The sequence below is a fragment of the Ptychodera flava genome, chromosome 8, assembly GCF_041260155.1.
Source record: "Ptychodera flava strain L36383 chromosome 8, AS_Pfla_20210202, whole genome shotgun sequence".
Lineage (NCBI taxonomy): Eukaryota > Metazoa > Hemichordata > Enteropneusta > Ptychoderidae > Ptychodera > Ptychodera flava.
Window position 1 is genome coordinate 42,969,743 of NC_091935.1, and position 25,959 is coordinate 42,995,701.

A 25,959-nucleotide genomic window follows, 5' to 3' on the forward strand; every position below is an offset into this window, starting at 1 on the left:
CTCCACTCCCAAAAAAAAGAGTGGTTCAATAGCCGGCTAAGTTAATTGTTACATTTTTCTGACTGAGACCGCTCCACACATTGTAGAGTTCGTGAAGCACTCACACACGCATGCTCACTATCACACATCGCACATACAAACTTTATCGAAGCGAAGAAACGAATTTCATCGCCTCAAACTCAGAGAACATTTCATCATTACATTTTTCACAATGCAACTACAGTGAAACCTATCCTTAGAACAAACCATCTCAAACTGTGCAATCAGTTTTACTAGAGTACTGTTTTCACATTTCACTAATTTACAGCAAATATAACGTACATTTACCTTATAATGAAGTGTGCCATCATTCAGGACAGTGCAATAAGCAATTTTACTGTTTGTCAACATGCTGAACAATGCAAGTTTGGATATTTTGTAAAACCTTTTCACTTCTGATAGCTTGCTTTGGTTTTTATAATGTAGTCAAAATACAGTACTCATGCCGATATAACAAACTTCTGAGAAACCGTATTCTACCTCTTTGTTTAAAACTGCTGGACTGAACGTATAGGAATTCCATTTCTTGCTCCTGCTTCAACAGTGTCATACTGATTTTTTTTCACATAATTTCTTACATTCAAGTTTTTTGGTGAAATTGTCATTTATAATGATATTTTTAACTCTGCTGTTTTAAATATGAATGCTTATTTTAAGATTTTTTTATTACACAATTGCCAATAAGTGCTAAAATTAATAGCAAATATTAAAATGTGTTGGTTTATTCGTTTGTCTTTCCCTTACAATATCCTAAATTGCTCATCACAAATTTCCTAAAAAGTCATTGGAGTAAATATAGATAGGAGTTATGATATAATGTACTGTCTATTAATCAGTATTTATGTCATTGAAAATTCACAGATTTTGATTGATTTCTAAGTCACATCTACAAGAGTTAGAATTTTTAGGACACAAATAGTTGAATGCACACAACAGTAATGGTAACTTCATGCATTGTTGTTGTTTATATCTTTCACACTGTTATTAAAGTATGATCACCATTGTTAATCAAGCAATATGATTGTTTCAGTGTGTGCTTTGAATAAGAGACAGGAAAATGAGGTGAGTGTCTCTGTTGACAATCAACATCAAGAGACTAAGGTAACTTATCAATACTGTATGAATGAGTAACCCCTATCAATCAAACACCCCCGCCCAATCTCCCCCACTGCAGCCGATGTGATGATGGAGGACTAGCATGTTTATGCTCGACGAAATCAAGTACGCCCTGTGTACACTTTTTTACCCCTCCACAGCAAGTACACTCCATGGATACTTTTTTCACAGAGTTTTCCTCAAATTAAGTACGCTCTACGTATACAAAAGCGTTCCAATATTGGATAGCTTTAAGTAGCATTACATTGGATTCTGTGTACTATATAGGTGTACTCTATGTGTAAAACATGTATCTTTTTTCTGTACTGATTCTGTAAAAAGATAATACATAGTCTTGAGAAATATGTACACTTGACGGGCTACATAAAGTATCCAAAATGTTGGGTGAATTTTGGTAAGGCTTCTATCTTTACATATGAAAGTGAAAATTCCTGCTTGTCAATGAGGTCATTGATGCTGGGTGCTTCTTCGTTGTCGTGAGTGGATGATAAGTCAACAATTAGGCGCTTTTTGGCTGAGTATTTTTTCTCTGCGATACCTAAAGGGCTGCACAGGTATTTCGAGGTATCAAAAACGGAGGAGTGAGGGACATAGTGCGGGACACGCAAACTGTAATTTATGGCACTCTGAGGGACGTCCCACACTGTGTAAAATATGGGGCTCTGAGGGAACGTCCCGCAGAGAGTTAAAAACTGGACTCTGAGAGACGGCGGCAATGGTATAGCACAAAATCACAAACGGGCCCATGGAGATCGGGCTTACTAAACATTGCGCTGCAGGTCGCTGAAACTGTATGTACTACGTGAAAATTTATCGAAAGGCGTGTAGGTGAAGAGAGTTGCGAGTTCCCCGTGTTGGGGCTGTAGGCTATGGGCAGTCTTGCAGCCAGCTTTCACGAAGGTGGGGACATTGAGTCCCAAGACTAGAAAAGTCAAAATTTCGATAAATGAACAGAAATAAATAAATAAACAATTAGAGAACGAAATATTTTCTCTGAACACAAGAAATGCACATGGACTTAAGGTAAGTAAATCATATCTAATGTTGGATAACTTTTACTATCAAATCACGGTTGCAAGTTTTGATACACTTGATATGATGTACAGCAATATCAGGGTATTTGAATGTTCCCTAATGTCTATCAGTGTCACTGCCACATAATCACATATCAATTAGTTTTTTTTGTATTTCTGCGAGTACAGTACGATATCGGCACTCTGACATGTACATAACAGCAAATAGTGTACAGATTTATTTCACGTCTTAGTCGTACTCAAACTTGATTTTTCTTGTCGGTCATTACGCTCATGCCGTCGCTTTCGAAGCGGATAAACTGCTCAAGAGAAACTGGGAGAAACTAGGTGTCCGTTGCTATGCGCAAGGACGTTTACTTAAAAAGTTATAGCAGCGTTCTCAGCCTTGCTATCCCTCACCTTGACAGGCTACTGAAGTTATGTGTCTGTGGCATGGAGTACAGTAATCGACGATGACTGTGACAAATGATTAGTTTCTTGACTGCAGAAATATCTGTGCTTTTTTTCTGAGAGGGCACTTAATTCACTTCCACAGAGCTGGTTTACTGCTTGCTTTTAATGAACGATCATATTGCATCTCACATTCTGCTTCTGTCTGATCGTAGATTATCCCGTGATGTATCCACTCTCTAGAGTTTCAAATAGTTTTAAACAGTGATTCGTATTTCAATATTGCCACATCGTCTTTTGTGAGCCAGTACACTGACTTCATAGCTGCAATGATCGCTTTATAATTTTTAGATCCTCGAGAGCCTGTTGCCCAAAAACATTACCGCTTTTGTAATCAGCAAGAGTCAAATGTTGAGCTGATGTTTAACTCTGGAAGTTTACATAAAGCAGTTTTCTCTGTAAAATGTCCCTGTGTCGAGTCGAAACTTGCAGAATCATCAGACATACTTGTCTTTCCTCAACTGATTTTTGTTAAGTTGATGGTGTGGCCTCAAATCTGTCATCGAAATTTTCGCTCAGATGTTGACTCAGATCAACGGTAGATGATATGATCGCGTCGGGACATTTGTTTGAAGAGTTACTCTAAGCTGTACTCTGCTGGTTTTACCGTGTATACGGTGTTTTCAATCAGCTTCCAACTAACAACGTGTATGCGGAAAAGAAATAAGTAAGATGCCTCTGGTTTGACGATAGTCCGATGTTCTCAGTACCATTTTTTCATAACATGCAAATGACTTCAAGTAAACATAACGACATGACGATAAACCTTTCAGTCAAAATCATGTCAAAGCCTAGTCGAATTAAGAGACCCGACAACAATGTCACATTCTATCAACCAAATCAATGTCTTCGAGTGCCATGGTTACATCGCAGAATTTGTCAGCACTTATCGATTTGCAACATTTTACGACGCAGGTTATATCAGGGTTCCAGACAGCACAATACTAGTAAATTCGGGACAAATAATCCACACATGTGTGTCTAATAACGTAGAAAGTGAGTCTGCCTGTGCCACGTACACAAACGAGTACTACTATTTACTGCCTATTGATATCGATGGACATATCGATAGTCTTTTTCACCATGTCTATAAGGGAACGAGCACAATTAACGGCAGGGGGAGGGGGCTGGAAGAGAAAATATGTGGTGCATATATTTTTTACAGGCCCCCCCTAACACCAGCAAAAATTTTAGTGGCCCCCATCACCGGCAACAATATTTTTGTGGCCCCCCTCCCCCCCAAAAAAAGATTACATAGGTACAAAGTTGTACACATATATATAATCATTATAACTTTTAATATATGCTTTAGTGAAAACAACATTCTTGCATTCTTGAAATAAATAATAAACAAATAAATATATAAATAACAAACAAACAAAATAACATACGTTCAAGCTTTACCACTTGTAACACCTACAGCTACTTTTCAGTATTGTGTTGTGCTATTTTAATCTCAAAGAATGATGAAATTACCAAATACCTTACTAACAATCTATAAGTTCATTCAGTGCTAGTTGTTATAGTTGAAGCATTGATTTTGACATGAATTATTTTTAATGATGACAGCGTTCACTGCACATCTCCAACTTAGTCTAACAAGCTCAATATTGTGCATTTCATCATACTCTGAGTAAAGAACTTCAAGTGAAACACCCATGGTATATAGAATGAATGCATTGTCTTTTTAATTTCCAAAGTATGATACAGCAAAGAGTATAAGAATTTTAGGACAATTTTGTCACTGAGAAGACTGAAATGAACTGCATAATTATTTTTGAGTCTGTTTGCTGGTATGCATGTTTAGCATTTCATATACCAGTCCGGGTCAGCTCCAAAATTGGAGACTCATTATGATAATGTATTCCGGCATTCAGCCAATCATCGACCAGATTACATCATTAATAAAGTACAGGTCACGCTGGGTCACAAATTACCCACCAAGTGTGATCGGCAGTTTTGGGCCGCTTATTAAGCCCCTGTCTTGTGAATTTCGACGAATTTCGACAGTCAACATAATCCACGTGTTCTGCAGAAGGTCATGTCCAACAAGGAGTCCGATTAGTGAACAAATATTCGAAATATTGACAATTCATTTCTACCCCCAGTTTATCGATTTCGCTCAAGTACCGAGATCATTTTGTGGATGTTCGTCATCTCTATTAGAAATACTGTTATAAAGGTTATTTGTGTAGGTACGCGTATAACATTTTGCAAGAAAGAAGAGCAATGTCAGAGCTTTAAAACGATACCTGTTTTGTAGTTGTCAAACGCAGACTAAAAATGGTACGCGATTTTGAAAATGTGTTGACAGAGTGGCCACACAACTGTTCCCCATACGGTAGAATTTGTATCGCTGCCATCTCCGATACAAATGGGGTATTCTGAACGATCTGTGTAGGTACACGATTTATATTTCGCAGGACTTCAAGCCAGAGTCTAGGAATCACAGCGATGTATGGGGTTTGGTTGTCTTAGCCAGAATAAAACTGGTACGCGACTTTGAAATTGTGTTTTGACAGAGTGGCCACACAACTGTTCGACATTATGACAGAATACGGCGCGGGAGTTCGACACAGTATGGCGTACGTAACGAAGGACGCATGTGGAGGTTGCCAGGAAATACAATTTTTACTGATGGCGCGCTGGCCGCTGATTGGCTAATGAGAGGGGGAAAATATTATGGTATAGCGTCTCCAATTTTGGAGCTGACCCGGACTGTATACGGGCAGATCAAAAGTTGCCTGGGCGCCGCCATCTTGGCTCTGCTGGGGGCTGTTGTTGTTGCCGGAAGTGAGGGCTTGTCCGTGCAGGTCGATGAGAGGGCGCTGGTGTAGTAGGTTTGCTATGTTGGCCATGTTGGCCATCGAGGTCTGCAGTGTTAAAAACATTTCCATCGTCGCAGCTCCAGTTTGTGGTGGTACTTGGTCTGTTGGTACTGGAGTTTCACCTTGCAGTGCGGAAACGCCGACCGATGGAGATTTTGGGAGACCGAGGGCAGCCTTCGCTGCAGAGGCCAGCACAGTTGGAGCAGTCTGACCTTGTTCGACGACAAGACGGTCAAGTGTGGTTGACGCCCCTTGGGTCCCTGATCTTGAACGGGTTACAGGACGGACGGACGGCGTTACGCGCAGTGCAGACTTCTTGGTACGTTTTCGAGGAGGCATTGTCGACGTTGTTGTCTGGTAGATATGGTAATGAGTGGAGGACATGGATGATGAAAAGACGAGTGGCCGGGAGTATGTAACAAAAAGACGAGTGGCTGGGAGTATTGTAATAGCGTGGCAGGCAGTCTGGATGGCCTAGAATGAATGAACCTGGACCAGGAGCCTGAAGCAAGGCTGAGGTCAAGTGCGATGTTAAGAATTTGAAAGCATGGCAAAAAGTACCAAACAATTTGCAAATTTCGCCTTGGGTTCACCGAGTCATCTTCAGGTCACTCCTAGGAACTTGCACATTCCAATTGGAAAGTAATGGCACACACAGTTTCAAAGAAGATTTTTATAACCAAAAATGGCAAAAATTGCCAAAAAATACAAATATGCAAATTTTGCCATAATTTTGATGAATTCTATTTTGAGTTATCACTTATCACTAGGCACCTGCACGCCAAATTTTAAAGCAATCCGACAATTGGTTCAAGGTGGTTGGAAAGGCTATTTTTGCACCAATTCTTTTCTCAGAGTTAATGTCAAGTTTCAAGTGTTAGAATCAAGATATTTAGTTCAAATTTTCAGGATAACTCCCTTAGTTAATATTTTCTCCAAAGAATATAAAAATTGTATATTTGCAGCCATGATTTTGAAATATGACACCAGTAAATATTAAAATTTAATTTTTCATATTTTTTTACATATTTGAATTTAATAAGAATTGGATAGTATTAATATTACCAAATTAGTTATAAATATGTTGACACTATTTATTGTAAGATTTGTACGGCAGGATTTGTAAATAAAATTTGTTTTTATGATTTTACATGGGTTTATATATCAAAAAATTATTAAAAATTCTTTCAAATTTCAAAATGTGATTTTTCAAAAAGTACTTCAAATACAGGAAAATTGTGCCATACAAATCTTATCTGTAACCTTCTTAATAGGCTGTAAAAATCCCATGTCCATATCTCATTTCAAAGTTGGATTAAATTGGTATACAATTATGTAGGAAAACTGTTATTCTGTTAAAAATGTTGAAAACAAGCCATATTTGCACCCCTCTTTTGAAGTCACAGAGCAGTTTTTTTTGGTTAATCTCACTTTTGACACCTCTTTGACACTCAAAGAATCTAAAAATGCATTTACAATAGCAGTCACTCACTCTGAATGCCAGCACCACCTTGTCAAACTTTCCTGAAAAACAGCAAATAATGACTTTCCCTTTTCAAACATTTTATTAAAAGCTAGGGGACCTCTACCATAGTTAATACACTAAGGACTCCCCAACTTCTTCTTATTTGGTCAGTTTTTCAGAAGTTTCAACAGGCTATAACTCTGCAATGCCTTTGTGCCCAAATGTCTAGTTTTTTTTATTTGCACAGAGAATGTTGACTACTTTTATATTTTAATAGTTTTGTTGAAATTTATAACTGACGCTCTAGCCTTTCCAACCACCTTAAGTGAAAAAGACTTTTTACTAAAATGGCAAAAAAAAAAAATTCATTAAAAATAGAAAGCACCAAATATTGACATCAAATATATGTTTAACTGAGTTGGGCCTAAGGTACCTAAAACCCCAATATGACAATGATCAGATAAGTATTTCCTGAGTTATTGATTTTTTACTATTTTTGGTGTTTTTCTACCTCATTTGCATATCTATGAGACTAAAAAGTTTATTTTAACAACGGCACATCTTCACCATATATGGCATCACTACACCAAAAATCAGCTTAATACGTGCAGCGGTTCGTGAGTTTTTGCGTTGGACGGACAGACATCCATACATACATACATACATACAGACAGACATCTCACATACATACTTTTTTCAACCATTATAACCTCCATATTGCCGTATATGTATGGCAAATGGGAGCTAAAAATGTTGGAATATATTTCGTTAGACACCAAACCTGCTAAAATCACCTTCAGCTGTGTTTTCTAATGATTTTTTTACAGCATTTCAACACCAAATGCAGTTTACCATATCAGATGCTTACTAAATTACCGCATTATGGTTTCTGTAGGTATAAAATTGCCAAAATGAAAAAATCTTTTCACAATATTTATTAATTTTGTTTATATCAAAACAATCTGAACAAAAAATGGCAAAAATTGCCAAAAAATACAAATATGCAAATTTTGCCATAATTTTGATGAATTCTATTTTGAGTTATCACTTATCACTAGGCACCTGCACGCCAAATTTTAAAGCGATCCGACAATTGGTTTAAGTGAAAAAGACTTTTTACTAAAATGGCAAAAAAAGAAAAAAAAATTCATTAAAAATAGAAAGCACCAAATATTGACATCAAATATATGTTTATTAACTGAGTTGGGCCTAAGGTACCTAAAACACAATGATGACACAGTCCCCACTTGTTAAATGGGTACTTTAATTACAAATCCTCGGAGAGGATAGAGTCTTCTTCATTAATTAGGTCTGTGATTAAAAATACTGCCATACAGATGGGGCTTAATGGCTGAGAATAAGTTCCATGGTGGTGAAAACATAAAACCAATGTAGGCCGCCATCCTCATTAAATGAGTCAATTAGTAATTAATCGACAGGATGTTGCCAAAAATTTTTGCATCCTATAATAACACTGATAGATTATTGCCGGTAACATATTTTATAAAGTTTGATGCAGTGCTTGTGGACATTCAGCCTAAAAACAAAAGTTCATCATGTAAATGCAAATTAGCAATTAATGTAAACAAATTGAATTGTATTTACAACACTATGAGATCAACATCTGTACCAAGTTCCATCAAATTTGATGCAGTATTTCTTGACGTATCAGCCTAATTACAAAAATTCAATAATTGACATGATACTGCTACATGTCGTGAAATAAATTGATATGCTCAAAAAAATAGAGATATTAGTCTAAAAAATACACATTTGCATATTTCATCAAAATTTGAGCAAATGTGATTAAGTTCATCCCTGGGGACCTTTATTCCAAATATTAAAGGAATTGGACAGGCCATTTTGAAGGAGAAGCTGAGCTTTGAATATAAAAAGTTGATGGTCACCTGACATTGAATCACAGGGGAATGGTTTACCTTATTTGATTTTATTAATTTTGACTGTGATATTTCAAATAAAGAGTTCAACTCCAAACCGCCTGACTGCTTTCTTTATTACTACAAGTAATGTTATTAATTTTGACTGTGGTATTTCAAATAAAGATTTCGACTCCACATCGTCTGACTGCTTTATACACAACTTATTATTCATAAATAAATGGTAAAGTAGCTCCCTAGTGACTGGCAATTGAGGGAAATTACTTTAAAAAGTCGAAAATCTGAAAGCCACAACCTCGCTACCAGTCGTGTAGACAAAAGTTGGCAAAAATTCCACACTTTACACTTACAGCCACGACCTAATGATTGGATGTGGAGAAAAATTACCAGGAAAAAAGTCAAAGCCTGAAAGCCATAACCTCATGACCATAATTGAGAAAATGTTGGCTAAATTCAACACTTTACAGCCATGACCTCACGACCTGTCGTTAAGAAAAACTACTGGGAAAAAGTCACAGCTTGAAAGCCATAACCTCATGACCGATCGCTGAGAAACTGTCGGTAAAAATTCAACACTTTACGGCCATGACCTCAACCGGTTGTGGACAGAAAATTAAGTCGAATACCTGAAAGCCACAGTCAATGAGTAAAATGTCGTGAAAATTCAACACTTTACAGCCATGCCACCTGGCACGATCAGTTGTGGAGAGAAAATATTGGGAAAAAATCGGAAACCTGAAATCTACGACCATGGACGCTTAAAATATTCTCGTGGAGTGAAATTGAAGCTCCTTGTCTGTGATGAAATCAACTAGGCTGCCGTCCGACCGATTAGGAGAGAAAATGTAGAAAAGTTAAAAAGTCATTAACAACAGCCATGTGGAGAGACAGCTCAGAAAAAATTAAAATAAATCTTGACAGCCTGAAGGAGAACAGCAATGTTATAAAATTTTTGATGACATACCAGATTAAGTTCCTGACTACATTTTCCTACCCTACGACTTTGAAAAGCTAAGTCTATGCTTTTTAGCTCATTCATATTATGTGCTGCCGTCGTTGAGTTGCGTGTTTGAAGAACGATAATGGTGGAAAGTGAATAACAATACAGCGACAATATATATAAAAGTCAGCGTGGACCCTCTGTTGTGCCGCGCAACAACCTAAATGCAGCCGCTGACGTTTTTACAGACAGAATACACAGACAATGTATCAAATACCATAAAATCATTTTTATTGAAAAGGCGTGCTTGCAGTACAAGCACCTTAACAAACAAAAAACTGAATTTATCCATCTAGTTCTCTGAAACTGAAGCGAGGGCTGTCCATCTTTGGGGAAAATACTATAACTTACGCTAGACATGGACGTTGAAGGCAAAAACACACCTACATTTTAAAACGAGAACGGGCAAGAAAATGTCAGCAAATTCGTAAGCCTGGTAATACCCGAGGGTAATACTAGGAAGTCTAAGTCATGTTCCTTGTGTATTCACAGCCAGCATATTTTAGCCGTCAATCTGTTATTTTTCCTGGCTGGTGGTTAAACTCTACATCGCTGTTGTTAAATATATTCTTTTTTGGTTAGCATTTATGAATAAAATCACCTCTATAATTAGCTTTGGTTTGAGTAGATTTTTGTTGGGATGGATATATCTGATGAATTGTTTAGTGCTGAGAGCTAAAATCTGACACATACTTTACGATGAACAATTAAAGGATGGTGTGATCTATTGTTATTTTATCAATTCATAATTCAGTAACTTCTCGGTCTGATTTGAATTCACAGTATACAGCACTCAGTCAACCAGTGAAACCATCACAGTCGAAAGGGCTCGGATAAATCCCCCGATACCCAAGATAAGCTCTAAAGTTGTTACAATAATTTTCTGACTGCATGAGACCCCTCCACATCTTGTAGACTTCATGAAGAACTCGCACTCACAATCATACATTGCACACAAGCTTAATAAAAGCCATGAAATCATTGCTAAACTGGGCTTCAGATTTAAGTGTAGAAAATTTGGTAACTTCTTTGCAATGATCAGTTTCAAACTCACAACATATGGCATCGATACACCTAGGAAAGGCATATATCACAGTAAAAACCAATTAACAATAACATGCACTTTATGTTTGAATATTTCATCAACTTTTGCATCGGACTACACTCAGTGTGACAGTTTTCGGCCGACTTCAGTTTTTGGACATTTAACGACATGCTGTTCGTTGTACTCACTTCTCTCAGTATTGATAGCGTTTTAAAAGTCATGTTACCGCATATTAAGTCAGGTGATGCTGCTCTCCCATTTTGGATAGTTTTTTTCCTGGTCGAAGCTATTTCGGGCTACAAACTTGGCGAAGTTAGCCTCACTGTATGATACAAGGTGTGGAACACAACACACAGAGACAGCCCATGTCCGACATCTAAGCGCCATACACGTCCAAATATAGTTGCGTCGTCCATGGATTACATAACTAATTTTTCACATATTTTACAAACAGTTCTCTAAACACATTGAAATTGAAAATCAGGAGTTTGAAGTTTCAAAATATCAATATGTAGCCCCTATAATCATGCACACTCCAAATACGACGTCCAATTACTGCGATAGCAGTCCGATTACTACGCACTCAACATGGGGTCAAACTTTGGCAACTTAGACCCCCTAAATACCACTTCCGTCCTGTTAACAGTTTGAGGATAAACACAATAAAGTTTCGAAGGGTATGGTAAGAAGATTTCGTACTAATCATCATTTATGAAACGGCTTTGGGCAAAATTCACTACCCTGTCCGAAAACTTTCACACTGAGTGTACAGAAAGCACTACAAGAAACCTATCCAGCACATATCCAGCCGTAGGTCATTCTATTAAATCTGTCACATGTAAGTGAAACTTACCACTTCTTGTAACTTGAAAATCATCTGACTCGGCGATATCCATCATCATATAAACTTGACAGGTGTCAGTCTCATAGTATGCAAGTCCAACTTTACCTCCTCCCCATATCACACTCAAAAAAACCTGAAAGTTTGTAGAACAGTGCCTTGATATCCCAATGTATCCCTTTATCCATTAACTATTGTATGGGTTCTTGTATCAACAAAAATTACCAAATTAAAGTCAAAAGACTGCAACATGCAGCAAATTTGTCACTTTCAAATTCCAAAACATGGTACCCATAAGAACAAAATGTTACCATCTTGAAACACAGTACCTGATTTTCAACTGTATGACTCTCAGCTTGACATTGCCTTTTCTGCTCAACATCAGTAACAGTCAGATAAGATGATATGGTATTGTCAGGAAAGCCTGATGCAGGAGGAGTAAAGTGCTGACTTTTTGGGGAGAAATTTAAGCTGTAGACAGTTCCAGTAGAGTTGTTACAGTCTTGTTGCTCACTCATTCTGAGTAACTGCAAATCAAACACAAGGACAATACATCAAGATTTTACGTTTTTTAAAACGATTTTGAAAGTTTATTTTATTCACAAATCATTATAATAACATTTCCGTAGCTGATTTGGGCACCATTGACACGAAGCCTCATGTCTTCATAACTGTAAATACGAAGACCAAACAAACCAGATATGAACTGAAAATGCTCAAGTGTTTCAATATATTGCAGTGTATGTTTATTTAAACTTTTGCCACATGTTTGCAAACTTCATTGAAAGTGTTATGATCAACATTATGAACAATATTCAATACAGATTAATTCTAAAGGTCATTAAGTAATTAGCTGAAATAAAAACACATGTACTAAATTTCTCCGACTCTTGTCATTGTATCACCACTTTATATAGCAAGTGTAATTGCCTTCAATGTACATAGCAAGTTTCATCGACTTTGATCAAGTCAATCAAGAATTATCCCTGATAAAAGGTTCATTAAATATGCAAATTAGTAATTAGATGTTCTACAAAATGTAAAGCGACTTTTGTTAATGTTATATCATAGTACTTACAATGTACACAGCAAGTTTCATCAACTTCAGTCAAGTCAATCAAAATATATATCCCTAATTAGGAAAGTTCGTTAAATATACAAATATGTAATTACCTGAAGTAACCACATATGAACTGAAAATGCTCATGTGTTTCATCAAATATTGCATTTATGTGCAAAATTTGAACCATTGCCACATGTTTGCAACTTCATTGAAAGTATTATGATCAACATAATGAAAAATATTCACAGCTGATTAATTCTAAAAGGTCATGAAGTATACAAATATGTAATTAGCTGAAATAAAAATATTAAAGTTCTTTGACTGCTGTCATTGTATCACCACTTAAAGCTCCATAAGCTGTATCTTTTGGCTATTTTTTCAGAACTTTTGGTTTGTGGTTTCCCTACACTTTCTGCATTAAATCCCTAAACTGTAATTTAATGCCAAGTATTTAGCATATCAACACAACCTATATGAGTATAATGTACATTGTTATTGTTGAAAATTGTATTCAAGTCCGGACTAGAATTCATTTCTAAACAATAAACAATGCACACTACACACATACAAGCTGTGTTGACAAAAAGAAAACTCGAAATTTCAGCATGACAAATGGATAATAGGGTCAGACATGGTAGTTGATATACAGAGGCAGAATACTGAAACACTTGCCACAAGTTACAGCTTATGTCCCTTTAATATAGCAAGTGTAATTACCTTTGGGCAAGTCCTTCAAGCCATATATGCCAAACTGTGAAAGCTCATCAGATAAGCAAATTATAAATTAGCTGTCATGAAAAAGTGAAATGACTTCCGATATTGTTTTAACCTGGTATAACCATCAATGTACATAGCATGTTTTGCCAACTTTGATCAAGTAAATCCCAGTCCTGACTACAATTCATTTGTAAACAATAAACAATGATCGCTACACACATACAAGCTGTGTTGACAAAAAGAATACTTGAAATTTCAGCATGACACACGGATTAGGGTCAGACACGGTAGTTGATATACGATACTAAAAAACTTGCCACAAGTTACAGCTTATTTCCCTACCAAGTTTTGTCAATTTTGATTGAGTCATTACAGATATATATTCCCTAATTAGGAAAGATCATCAAATATGCAAATTAGCAATTAACTTTCATGTCACATCTTTGTCTTTCATGGCTGATAGATCCTTGTGTGATCAACATTTGTAGCAAATCTCATCCAATTTTGTGCAGCCATTATCATTGTATGTCTGTTTTTCTAAAAAAAACCCATTAATTATGCAAATAAGCATGAAATATGGAAGCCACACTCTCCAAAAACTAATCAGTTCTTGCCATTTTCAAACAGAATCTATGTACTAAAGTCATTTATTATTCAATAAGCCGTTCTTCAACAGACAGACAGATCGCTGCGACATTAGCTCACGTGTGTGAACACGTGAGCTAAAAATGAACAAAGGAATGGCCTGCAATAGAACTCTTAAAAAAGAAAAAAAATGTAAAGGATGTAATTTGGTTTAGAATTACTTTAAGATGCATTCTTTACCTTCAAGTCTCACCATGTTTGAAAATTTAGCGGCAATATATTAACCTGTTTTTTCCCCTCTTTTTTAATTTGTGTTTCCTTTATTGTCACCTTACTTTTACAGATGTACATTAATGAAGTACATTTGTCTGGTTCAAATTGATTAAACTTATAAATTCATTCCAGTACTAATGGCAAGAGTCATTTTCCAACACTCTAGCATGGTAAGTATCTGCTTTTTGTATAATATTCAGAAAAGTGACCCAAAAATATAAAAAATTAAGATTTCATCAAATTTAAATATATCACACTAAGGCAATCCCTAGGAACCTGTATACCAAATATCAGAGGCATCAGACAAGTAGTTTTTGAGAAACACGTTTTTTGACCAAAAATGGCACAAATTGCACCAAAATTACAAAATTGCAGATTTTGTCATACATTCAATATATCATATTTAGTTCATCTGTAGGAACCTATATACCAAATATCAAAGCTGTCAGACTAGCGGTTTTGATGAAAGAAAGTTTTGACCAAAAATGACAAAAAATTCCTTAAAAATACAGATTTGCATATTTCATCACAATTTGAACAAATCTAAGTTGGGATATCCCTAGAGACCAGTATACCAAATAAAAAAGCTGTCTGACCAGTGGTTATGACGAAGATTTTTTTTTTTTGACACCAATTTGCATATTTTCAACAATAAACAAAATTAAAAAATACCGTAATTATACATATCAGTATGGGTACCAAAGATCAACAATAAATGTTGTTTCTATCTGTTTAGTACAGGAAAATTCTACATTTTATGACAATGATTTCTGCACAGTACAACCAGAAAAAAAATACGTCAAGGACACTATGTGCTCACATTCGGTTTGAATTGGTCCATTCGAGAAATATTTAAACCAGGAAAAACAAGAATGACAAAAGCAAATAAGGTCTCCAACTTAGGTACTGGAGGTCATCTTTAGGAACATGCATATCAACTTCTATAGCAATGGGAGAAGCAGATCATAAATACATAAGCAAATGTCAACAACAAAAAACAGAGAAGGCTTGATAAAAAGAAAAGGTGGGAGTGGGCAAAAAATGCACAAGGGATCTGGTAAAAAAGTAATGCTACATCATTGATCTTCTAAACCCTACCCCTTCCTGCATATCAAATGTTCCACCCCTTGGTATTACATAAGACCAAATGACAGGAAGTACATTTACAACCTTGGAGATTTTTAATTAATGCCATGAGTGTTTATCATTCTAATGTAAACAGCACTTAAGTTAGTTACAGATAGTGAAATGCCTTCCACTGTGGGTGGTGATTAAAACATCTGGAATTATCCTGGATCCAAATTTCTCATCAGTTTTTGTATGTCTTACATTAAAAAGTTGCAAAAATTGGTCCAAAATGAAAAAAATAACCTCAGCTTTGTTTTCTGGATCAAATTTTCCTACAAATTGGTATCAAATATGACAAAATTATGTTCACACCTTCAAATTGTCTTACAACATATCCTGGGTAGTATAGGTCATTTAAGGTCACAAACTGAGAAAAGTACCTAAAATATACAAATTTTGGGGTTTCCTATCACTTTGAGCAGAAAATTTATCTAATAACATCTTTCGGGACTTTATACCAAATTACAAAGCTATTAAACAAGGGACTTTATACCAAATTACAAAGCTATCAAACAAGTAATGTTGAGATAAAGTTTTCTTGACCAAAAATGACAATATTGTCTTAAAAATACAATTTTTTAATATTTCAGGACAATTTCCACATATCTAACTATTGTCATCTCTGTACGTCTGTGTAAGAAATATGAAAGCTGTCTGTCCAGGGGTTTTATAAGGGAACACTGTCTAAGATTTTTTGACCAAAAATGACAAAATTGCACAAAAATAGTAATTTTCCCAATTTTGTCATAATTTCCACAAATTAGAAGAGTAACACCCTTGCAAAGAGACAACCCAAAGTTGAGAGCGATTGGGCTGGCGGTTTCAGAGAAGAAGAATTTTTACTGAAAATGAGAAAAATCACAAAAAAATTCAGCAAAAATACAAAATTAAGGATATCTTCACAATATTCATAAAACTGTATAAGGTTAATCTAAGGTACTTGCACACAAATTTTCAAAGCAATCAAAAAAGCGGTTCTTGAGTTATTAATTCTTAACCATTTTCACATTTTGTAAGCTCATTTGCATAATTTTGGCAATGCAGACTTCATTTGAACAAAATCCCATCTATAGCCCAGGATGCATCCACACACCAAATACCAAGCTGAAACGTGCAGCGGTTTGCGTGTTTTTGATGTTGACGGACATACTGTACGTACAATACATACATACATACATACATACATACATACATACATACATACACACATACATACAGACACCATCGACTTCAGCCTATACGATAAACTCAAATTGGTAAAACCAAATGTGAGCTAACAACAAGAAATATTTAAACCAGAAAAATAAGAATGACAAAAGTTGGACATGCTGCTACAGAGAAATAGATGTTTTGATCAAAAAAGGGCAAAAATTGTCCTAAAACCACAAATATTGAAATTTCACCACATTTTTTGCAAACAGCTTCTCAGCTTGTCAAAAGATGATCTGCAACATTTCACGAAATCTATCAGCAATATAAATCACGAGGCCATATGTATGTTGTAGTTACCGCACGCAATCTTATTTGCGCTAGTGATATGGATGTACATTGTATCCTCAGACAGTGTCAAACTAAAAAAAAGTTATAAATCTGAAAATTTACTCAGAAAAAAAAATTAGCAAAGCTTTTCTCATTTGGAAAAATTTTGTTTTTAGAAATTTACAATTGTGAAAAAAAAAGTTCACAATTTCATTGTTACCACCCTCCTCAAGATCTAATGGTCCGTCCCTTAGTTTGAGCAGATCTGTTTATATGTAACAGTTCATAAATAATGACAGGAAATGACTCAAGGTCAGTGGAGTATCCTATTTCAAATTGGCATGCCACCACTACTGAACATTTGCAGAATTTCCCTTTTTCCTACCTCATTTGCACATTTTTGACACTGACGTGTTCATTTGAACAACGTCAAATCTCAACCCCTGCATCTACCTGTACACCAAATACTGAGATGGTAGCTTAGGCGGTATGGGAGCTTTTGTGTGTGATGGACATACATCCGCATGTACATACCAACATACATACATACAGACATACAGACGCCACCGACTCACCATATAAGCTCTTTTTGGTATTTATATAAATGCCAAATATGAGCTAAAACACTAATTTCTCAAAATCATATTTTTCAACTGCACAACAAATATCAAATCAGTAAGTATTGAGGTTCTCAAGATATTTGAGTGGACGGACGCCTCACAAACATACATACATACATACATACATACATACATACAGACTGACGCCGGACGGATACCCATCCCAATAGCTTCTATAGACTATAGTCTATAGTAGCTAAAAACCTTTGTATGTCAAAAACGACCCAGTCTCATCCAGGTGATCTGACAGATACTTTACTCCATTGTGATACCAAGTTGAATAAAATACTGTTTCATTATACACCTTCACTTCACAATCAAACCAAATACATGTAGGGGGCACACAATTAATAAACTTTTTACAAAGCGTCCTTGACCAACTACATAAAATGGAAAACCAGAAACTGTGTTAGTAAAAATAGTGTCAATGACACTGTGCTCCCATTTTAAAGAGATACTAAGTACTAGTACACACATGACATTGCATTCTTACAGATTGATTACTAAGAAAATTCCATTGCAAGTCCAAATTAATCTTATACCCCAGCAATATGAAATGCTGCATCTCATAATGACTTTTACACATCTGACAGAAAACAACCCTTGGATCAAGGCTATCATGCTTTAAAGCAATCCAACAAATACTTTGGGAGAAATTGATTTTTTGACAAAAATAGGAAAAATTGCCCCAAAAATACAAATATGAAAATTTCACCACATTTTGAACAAATCTGACGAAGGCCAACCCTAGGATCATACATACAAGTTTTCAAGACAATGGGATGAGCGCTTTCAGAAAAGAAGATTTTCTGACAAAAAAAGGGAAAATCGCCCAAAAACAAGTCATTGACAATGACATAGTCCCTACTTGTAATAGGAGTATTAGTCTTGATGGGGCAGGGAAATGTGGTCATTAAGAAGTATCACTGGAGTGTATATGTTCAGATCTATGGACACATAGGTCTATGTCATTGCTCCCAATTTGAAACAAGAGGCATGTCTAAGTTATAATTCTAAATAGGGAAAAAGATCAGACCTCTAGCTGTATTGGCCAGCCAAGAAATACATATGTGCATAATAAATGAGGTACAAGATGTGACATCTTAAGGTCTAATATCCTATAAAAAATTGAAGCGTATAGAACTTGTGGTTACTGAGTTATGCATATATATGTATAGGTCAAAGGTCATCTAGGTAACGTGACATTTTGAAAAAAAATTGTATTGCTAATTAATCCCTATATGCCAAAATTCAGACCTCCAGCTCTATTTGCTTGCCCAGAATTAGATATGTGCATAATTAATGAGGTACAAAATGTGGCGTCATAGGGTATCCCATCATACCATATATGAAAGGTTTAGCACTTGTGGTTACTGAGTTATGGACAAATATGTATATTCGAGGTCAAAGGTCACCAAGGTCACGTGACATTTTGTCAAAGTGTCTGAGATATCTGCGTTAACGGACGGACTAACGGATGGACTCATGGACGGACATGACCCAATCTATAAGCCCCCTGGACTTATCTGTTGGGACTAAAAACTGTGTCACTGCATCCTTTTTGCAATATGAATAAGATGAGAAACTAAATTTTTATTTTTCTTGGCCTTATACATGGGAGTCTATGGACTGCCTAATACCACAGTCGTTTGGTGGGCTATTCAGCTCTGGGACTATTCGCCCCATAGACGAGTGTACAGAAGCGAGAAACAATGAAAGTCTGGAAACAGAATGGCAATAAAAACCATGCCATGTCACATTCCGTGTCCGATTTCACTGTGAAATGTACCTGGTACTTAATTTGCTTCATAAATGCTCGTTTCGTGTGATTTTCGGCCGAATTCGACGGACACATCGCTAAAACATAAGCGTGAGCAACATTCCGGTCACCTCACAGTGGACGTTGGGCACCTCCACTTTACTGACCTTAGCGCCGCGTACCCATGAGGGGTGACTGGAAGGTTGTTCATGCCTTATGTTTTGGCGAGGTGTCTTCTGAACTCGGCCGAAAATCACACGAAAATTCATACCTGATACTTCATCTGCTTACAAAATGCTCATTCCGTGTGATTTTCGGCCAAGTTCGAGAGACACCTCGCCAAAACATTAGCGTGAGCAACATTCCAGTCATCCCTCATGGATAGGCGGTGCCAACGTCAGTAAAGTGGAGGTACCCAAGAGGTGACCGGAATGTTGCTCACGCTTATGTTTTGACGATGTGTCCGTCGAATTCGGCCGAAAATCACATGAAACGAGCGTTTTTGAAGCAAATCAAGTACCAGGTATGAATTTTGAGAATGATAGGGAACGATCGACGGTTACATGATAGATGAACTTGCAAATTTTCACAGTGAAATCGGACACGGAATGTGACATGGTGTGGTTTTTATAGCCATTCTGTTTCCAGACTTTCATTGTTTCTTGCTTATGTACACTCGTCTATAGGGTGAATAGTCCCAGAGCTGAATAGCCCACGAGGGACTGTGCTAATACATGGGAGTCTATGGACTGCCTTATACATGGGAGTCTATGGACTGCCTTATACATGGGAGTCTATGGAAGTGAAAACTAAAAAGTTCTCTAACACGGCCAAATTTGATCGCATTGTGAAACATCTGCATCTGTATGAGGTAGGGTACTATCCTTGTACCAAGTTTGAACGAAATCGCTCCAGGCGTCTTTGAGATATCTGCGTGAACGGACAGACGCACGGACAGACGCACGCACGCACGCACGGACATGACCAAACCTATAAGTCCCCCCGGACGGTGTCCATGGGGACTAAATACGACTTTCAAAATTTCACCTCAATTTGAAGAAATGTATCTTGGAGCAAATTGAGTGCGTCTTACCCGTAGCGTGGCTTTTTCACATAGTCTTACCATAATCCCCCTTTTGTAGGGGACTTTCCTCTTTAAGTCACTATAAAGAGCCTGCATACCAAGTTTCAACCAAATCTGGCCAGTGGTTACAGAGTTTTAGCAATTTGCAGGAATTTTCCTTTCTTCCCATTCATTTGCATATTTTTGACTTTGACATGTTTATTTCAACAAATTCACATCTCCCCTGGGTGCACCTGTCCACCAAATACTAAGGTCACCGTGGTAGATGCTGCGGTTTAGGAGTTTTTAATGTGGACGGACATACATCTGCACATACTAACTAACATACATACATACATACATACATACATACATACATACATACATGCATATAAATTCCTGTTTATTTCCAAAAATACATATACAATGTACAGGTGTAGTATTACACTAACATAAATTGAACACACTACACCTCCTTGGAAAATGTGGAAATGGCCTACATGAATGTGAACAGTGAAGACAATTCAATCAAAACGGAAACCTTACACATTGTATTTCCTGCACCTTAATCTCCAGATTTTGTTAGAACCCATAAATGCAAAATTTATTAATGAATTTGGCATCATTTCTACTTAACCAAGTTTTAATGAGACCTGTTATCACTTTCTGATGAACGTTACCAAGGCTACCTATAATTAGTACAATGATCTCGGAGCGAAATCCAGAGCTATTGATTTCAAGCGTAAGAGGATAATACTTATCAAACTTTGACTGGTACAACATCTTGAGACATGTGCATCAAAGGGGACAGCTATTTCTACGAGCGTTGCTTGTCTGTTTGCTTGGTCAATAATAACAATGTCTGGCCTTTTTTGTGGATGCTGAAATGTTTGCTCAACATTATCTTTGAACAGCTTATGAGTAAGTACTTTGTCTTTAAATAATTCTTTGTTTTGATTACATTCTGACACCTTCTGATAAAGTGAATCAACTATTCTGTTATGTCTAAGCTGGTATAATTGCTTAAATTTAGAGCATCCGTTTAAAACATGCGAAACAGTTTCAGAGGGGTGATTACAGATTTTACACGATTTGCTGTAAGTGGCTGGATAGTAAGTAGATAACAACACACTGCAGGAGTTGCAATCAACCTCTCGCTAAAAAAGATCTGAGTATGTCATCAATCTTGTGGTTCTTGAGATATGTAGCTGAAATTGAACGATGAATTTTTCCAGCCTCTCGAACTACTCTCCCCAGTGAAGATGTTGCCCTGAATTCAGCTTCGTATTGTTTCAGTTTATGTTGTTTGTACACTGTGTAAAATTTCTCCGCCGAGTGAAAAGTTACAGATATATCTTGATCCATTTCCATCTCAAAGATGAATTTATCATCATTTCTAGAAACGGAAATGCACTCGTGTTTACATATTTCATACAGTACTAGCCACTCTGATTTTGGCCAATTAACTTTTGACTGCTTAGCAATGCAGCCACGATTATCGATGGCATATCCTGCAAAATTTAAAGAGTCATCGGTTGTCTGAACCTTCCGCTTTTCCATATGCAATCTTAGTGACTCCCTCGCTGCCTGGCGTACATTAGGGTCATTATTGTTCAATACTGATGGATAAAATGACAGATGTTTAGCATAGTACATTACACAGTGAGGCTATACCCACAATTAAGGTGGTTGGAAAGGCTAGAGCGTCAGTTATAAACTTCAATAAAACTATTAAAATATAAAAGTAGTCAACATTCTCTGTGGAATAAAAAAAACTAGACATTTGGGCACAAAGGCATTGCAGAGTTATAGCCTGTTGAAACTTCTGAAAAACTGACCAAATAAGAAGAAGTTGGGGAGTCCTTAGTGTATTAACTATGGTAGAGGTCCCTAGCTTTTAATAAAATGTTTGAAAAGGGAAAGTCATTATTTGCTGTTTTTCAGGAAAGTTTGACAAGGCGGTGCTGGCATTCAGAGTGAGTGACTGCTATTGTAAATGCATTTTTAGATTCTTTGAGTGTCAAAGAGGTGTCAAAAGTGAAATTAGCCAAAAAAACTGCTCTGTGACTTCAAAAGAGGGGTGCAAATATGGCTTGTTTTCAACTTTTTTGACAGAATAACAGTTTTCCTACATAATTGTATACCAATTTAATCCAACCTTTGAAATGAGATATGGACATGGAATTTTTACAGCCTATTAACAAGGTTACAGATAAGATTTGTATGGCACAATTTTCCTGTATTTGAAGTACTTTTTGAAAAATCACATTTTGAAATTTGAAAGAATTTTTAATAATTTTTTGATATGTAAACCCATGTAAAATCATAAAAACAAATTTTATTTGCAAATCCTGCCGTACAAATCTTACAATAAATGGTGTCAACATATTTATAACTAATTTGGTAATATTAATACTATCCAATTATTATTAAATTCAAATATGTAAAAAAAATATGAAAAATCAAATTTTAATATTTACTGGTGTCATATTTCAAAATCATGGCTGTAAATCTACAATTTTCATATTCTTTGGAGAAAGTATTAACTAAGGGAGTTATCCTGAAAATTTGAACTAAATATCTTGATTCTAACACTTGAAACTTGACACAGAATTGGTGAAAAATAGCCTTTCCAGCCACCTTAAGATGGTCTCATCATACCACCTGTCAGACATGCAAATTTCCTTTGTTACGAACATTAACAAAAATCTACACCCTTTCTTTTGCCAACACAGATGCAACTTATTCCCTTAGTTTCCTTGAAAATATTGTGTATGGCTGTCAAAAATCTATGTCGACAAAATTACAAAATTCCTATCTCCTCCATGGAAAAGGGGTTGATCTTCTCATTATTCACGGTAAGAAATCAGAAAATTATGATTATCAGAACTATGTTGCCAGAATTTTGAATTATGGACCGAGTTGTTCTGTGTACAGAAGAACTTTGCTTCAGTTCAGTGAGTGATCTCCGTGTGTACAGATCATGGAGAATTGTGGGTAGCTTCACTTACTGTGCATTATACGTGGGTTAATAAGACCTACCCCTCCTGCTGACTTTGGAGTAAAGAAGAATGATCTTGTAGAAGCTGTATTCAAGCCAAGCCAATGCCTAGCATAGTTCACAATTTCATTTTCAATGTCTATCAGATTTCTTTCTGTGAAATAAAGATTTGGATAATAAAAGTTTAGCTTAGAGACACACATCACGTTAACAGCGGATAACTTTGCTAATACCAGAATCTATGTTTTTCATTGTTTCCTTGAATTCTACGATAAGATTGTTTATTTGTGCGTTCTTGCTAGAGTTCTCAATGTTTAGGTGTAATTTTGATTTCTGTTAAATATTGGTATTTGGGCATTTTGGATGGACACCCTTGTGTCACCGGTCAGTGAATTCTTTTTCCAGTTATTACCGGTTCTCTGGCCATGGAAGATACCACACTTGCTATGTTAAGTTCCATTCCACTCACATTCATGAATGCGTCAGTCTTTGTAACCATATCATCCACATAGCCTTACACTGGATTCTGTGTACAGACCATACCATAGGGCATTTCCATCCATCGCAGCCATTTCTCAATACCTTGCTCAAATGCAATCACTGACCAAGGGCACCCTTGGATAATTCCTTTGTTTTGCTGAATATGTTGTGTAAGTACACCTGCTGTTTTCACCTGGAACGTTGACCCGCTGTAGATGTCATTGGTTATGTCCACAAAGACCTCTGGATATCTGGCCTCTTTTAATGAATTAATCATGAACTCATGATCAATACTTCCAAATGTGTCTTTTATGTCAATGAAACCGATATACAGTTTGGAGCTGGTGTGCAGAAAATCACTAATCGTACTTTTCAGGCAGAAAACATGTTCTTGAAGCCCATTTCTTGGCATCAAGCCTTTCTGACGTGGGGACAGGCGTTGCGTATCGACAATCCACTTCATGTGACGTAATTGAATAAGTTTCATAAATATTTTATATGATGTCAGCAACAGTGATATAGGGCGCCAATCCTCTATAATGTCAGGCTTACCATTCTTTTTTGGGACAAGTGTAACAATACCATGTTTTCAATCAGGTGAAACACGTCGATGGTAATGACAGACATTGAATATGGCCCTCAATACCGGCGCTAGCGTGTTAACCTGTTTTTTTTACAGTGTCATATGTAACGCCATCCACACCAGGTGATCTTCTTGTTGGTAAACTTTTCACTACTGTCTTGATCTCGATCGTCATCTGTAAATAAATCTGTAGACGGTGACCATTCCGGGGGACACTTTGGTACTTCATCGTCCCAAGGTGATAGTGATAAACCATCCAAGGTTCTCCAACAGCGAGATTGAAAGTGTCGCTCAACCTCATTAACATCTATCAGACATTCTGTTGACTTTGGCATTTTACCATTGTTATTTACAATGGCGATTGCTTTCTTTTGTTCAGTCTGCCGCAGGTGGGTTAGCTCATCTTTCTGAATAATTACATCATTGGAGTTGTTGTCAGTCCCTGCCTTCATTTTTTGAGAAACACGGCTTGATTTTGGTTTTAATAAATGAAATCAGATTACTTATGGTAACATGAAGTAACTTTTGTTCATCTCGGGAATAATTATGATCTTCAAATATGTCATCTAGAATTTTGACAGGAAATTTTAGAAGAATTCGTTTGACTATACTGTATGGCTGACCATTAGGACGCTTCTCCTGGTAAACATCCTCTTCATAAACAACTCTCGTGAGCGGTGAAACTATGCAACTGGGTTTAGATGCAGGTAAATAGGTTTGACACTGACTGGTTTGGTGCTGATTGAGAGTCTAAACGCTGCCTCCGTACTCATAAATTCATCCCAAATTTCCGAGTTCTTAGCCTTCCTGTACTTCTCCCTACCAGAGGCATCAAAGAGATTACCACGTTGACTCGTATTCGACTCACGCAGGTTTGAAGCGGCGATGTTCGGAATCTCCAACTTGATTTTGCCACTCTTCAGAGCTTCTTGTTTCAAAGATTTCAATACAGTAACAAGGCTACCACGTTTACAGACCATTTCAACGTTATCGATGGCTGCTACGATGGATGCAGTACTCAAGATGGACACATACGTGGAGACACACAAAAGCACGACCAAGCATGACGCCATCTTGAACATACATACATACATACCAGTACACACATATATACAGACAGACAGAAAGACAAACAGATAGACATGCATACATGCATACATTTATTTTTACAGTTTTTAACCTACAACAGCCGACCAACTTGTCAATATCAGCTTGTTCAACTTGATACTACTGCTTATAATAATATAAACGAGAGTTAATTACATTCTAATTAAAGTAAACAAGACTTGCTTATCAAGATTTACGTCATAGAAAAACAGCATATCTGTCAAGTTATAAAGAATCTTCAGCTGGTTATCTTTATCAGTATTTTCATCCTATTAACCAAGCACATTTTAACTTTCAAATTAACATTACAAGAGAGTTCTGTTGAATAAGTTGAGCCTGTAGGTACTCAGAGAAAGCACACAGAAGAGACAAATGTTTGCAACTT

General features: G+C 36.5%; 1 protein-coding gene across 3 annotated transcripts in view; it reads right to left on the bottom strand.

Moving 5' to 3' along the window:
- LOC139139386 (mutS protein homolog 5-like) overlaps positions 1-25,959 on the bottom strand; it is a 258,320-nt gene that overhangs the window by 206,502 nt on the left and 25,859 nt on the right. For all 3 annotated transcript variants that reach the window (XM_070708289.1, XM_070708290.1, XM_070708288.1), the window contains exons 2-3: positions 12,046-12,243; positions 11,729-11,852 (exon numbers count right to left, since the gene is read on the bottom strand). In XM_070708289.1, coding sequence (XP_070564390.1) covers positions 11,729-11,852; positions 12,046-12,234 — 313 coding nt within the window. In that variant the 5' untranslated portion in view covers positions 12,235-12,243. The remainder of the gene's footprint in view (positions 1-11,728; positions 11,853-12,045; positions 12,244-25,959) is intronic.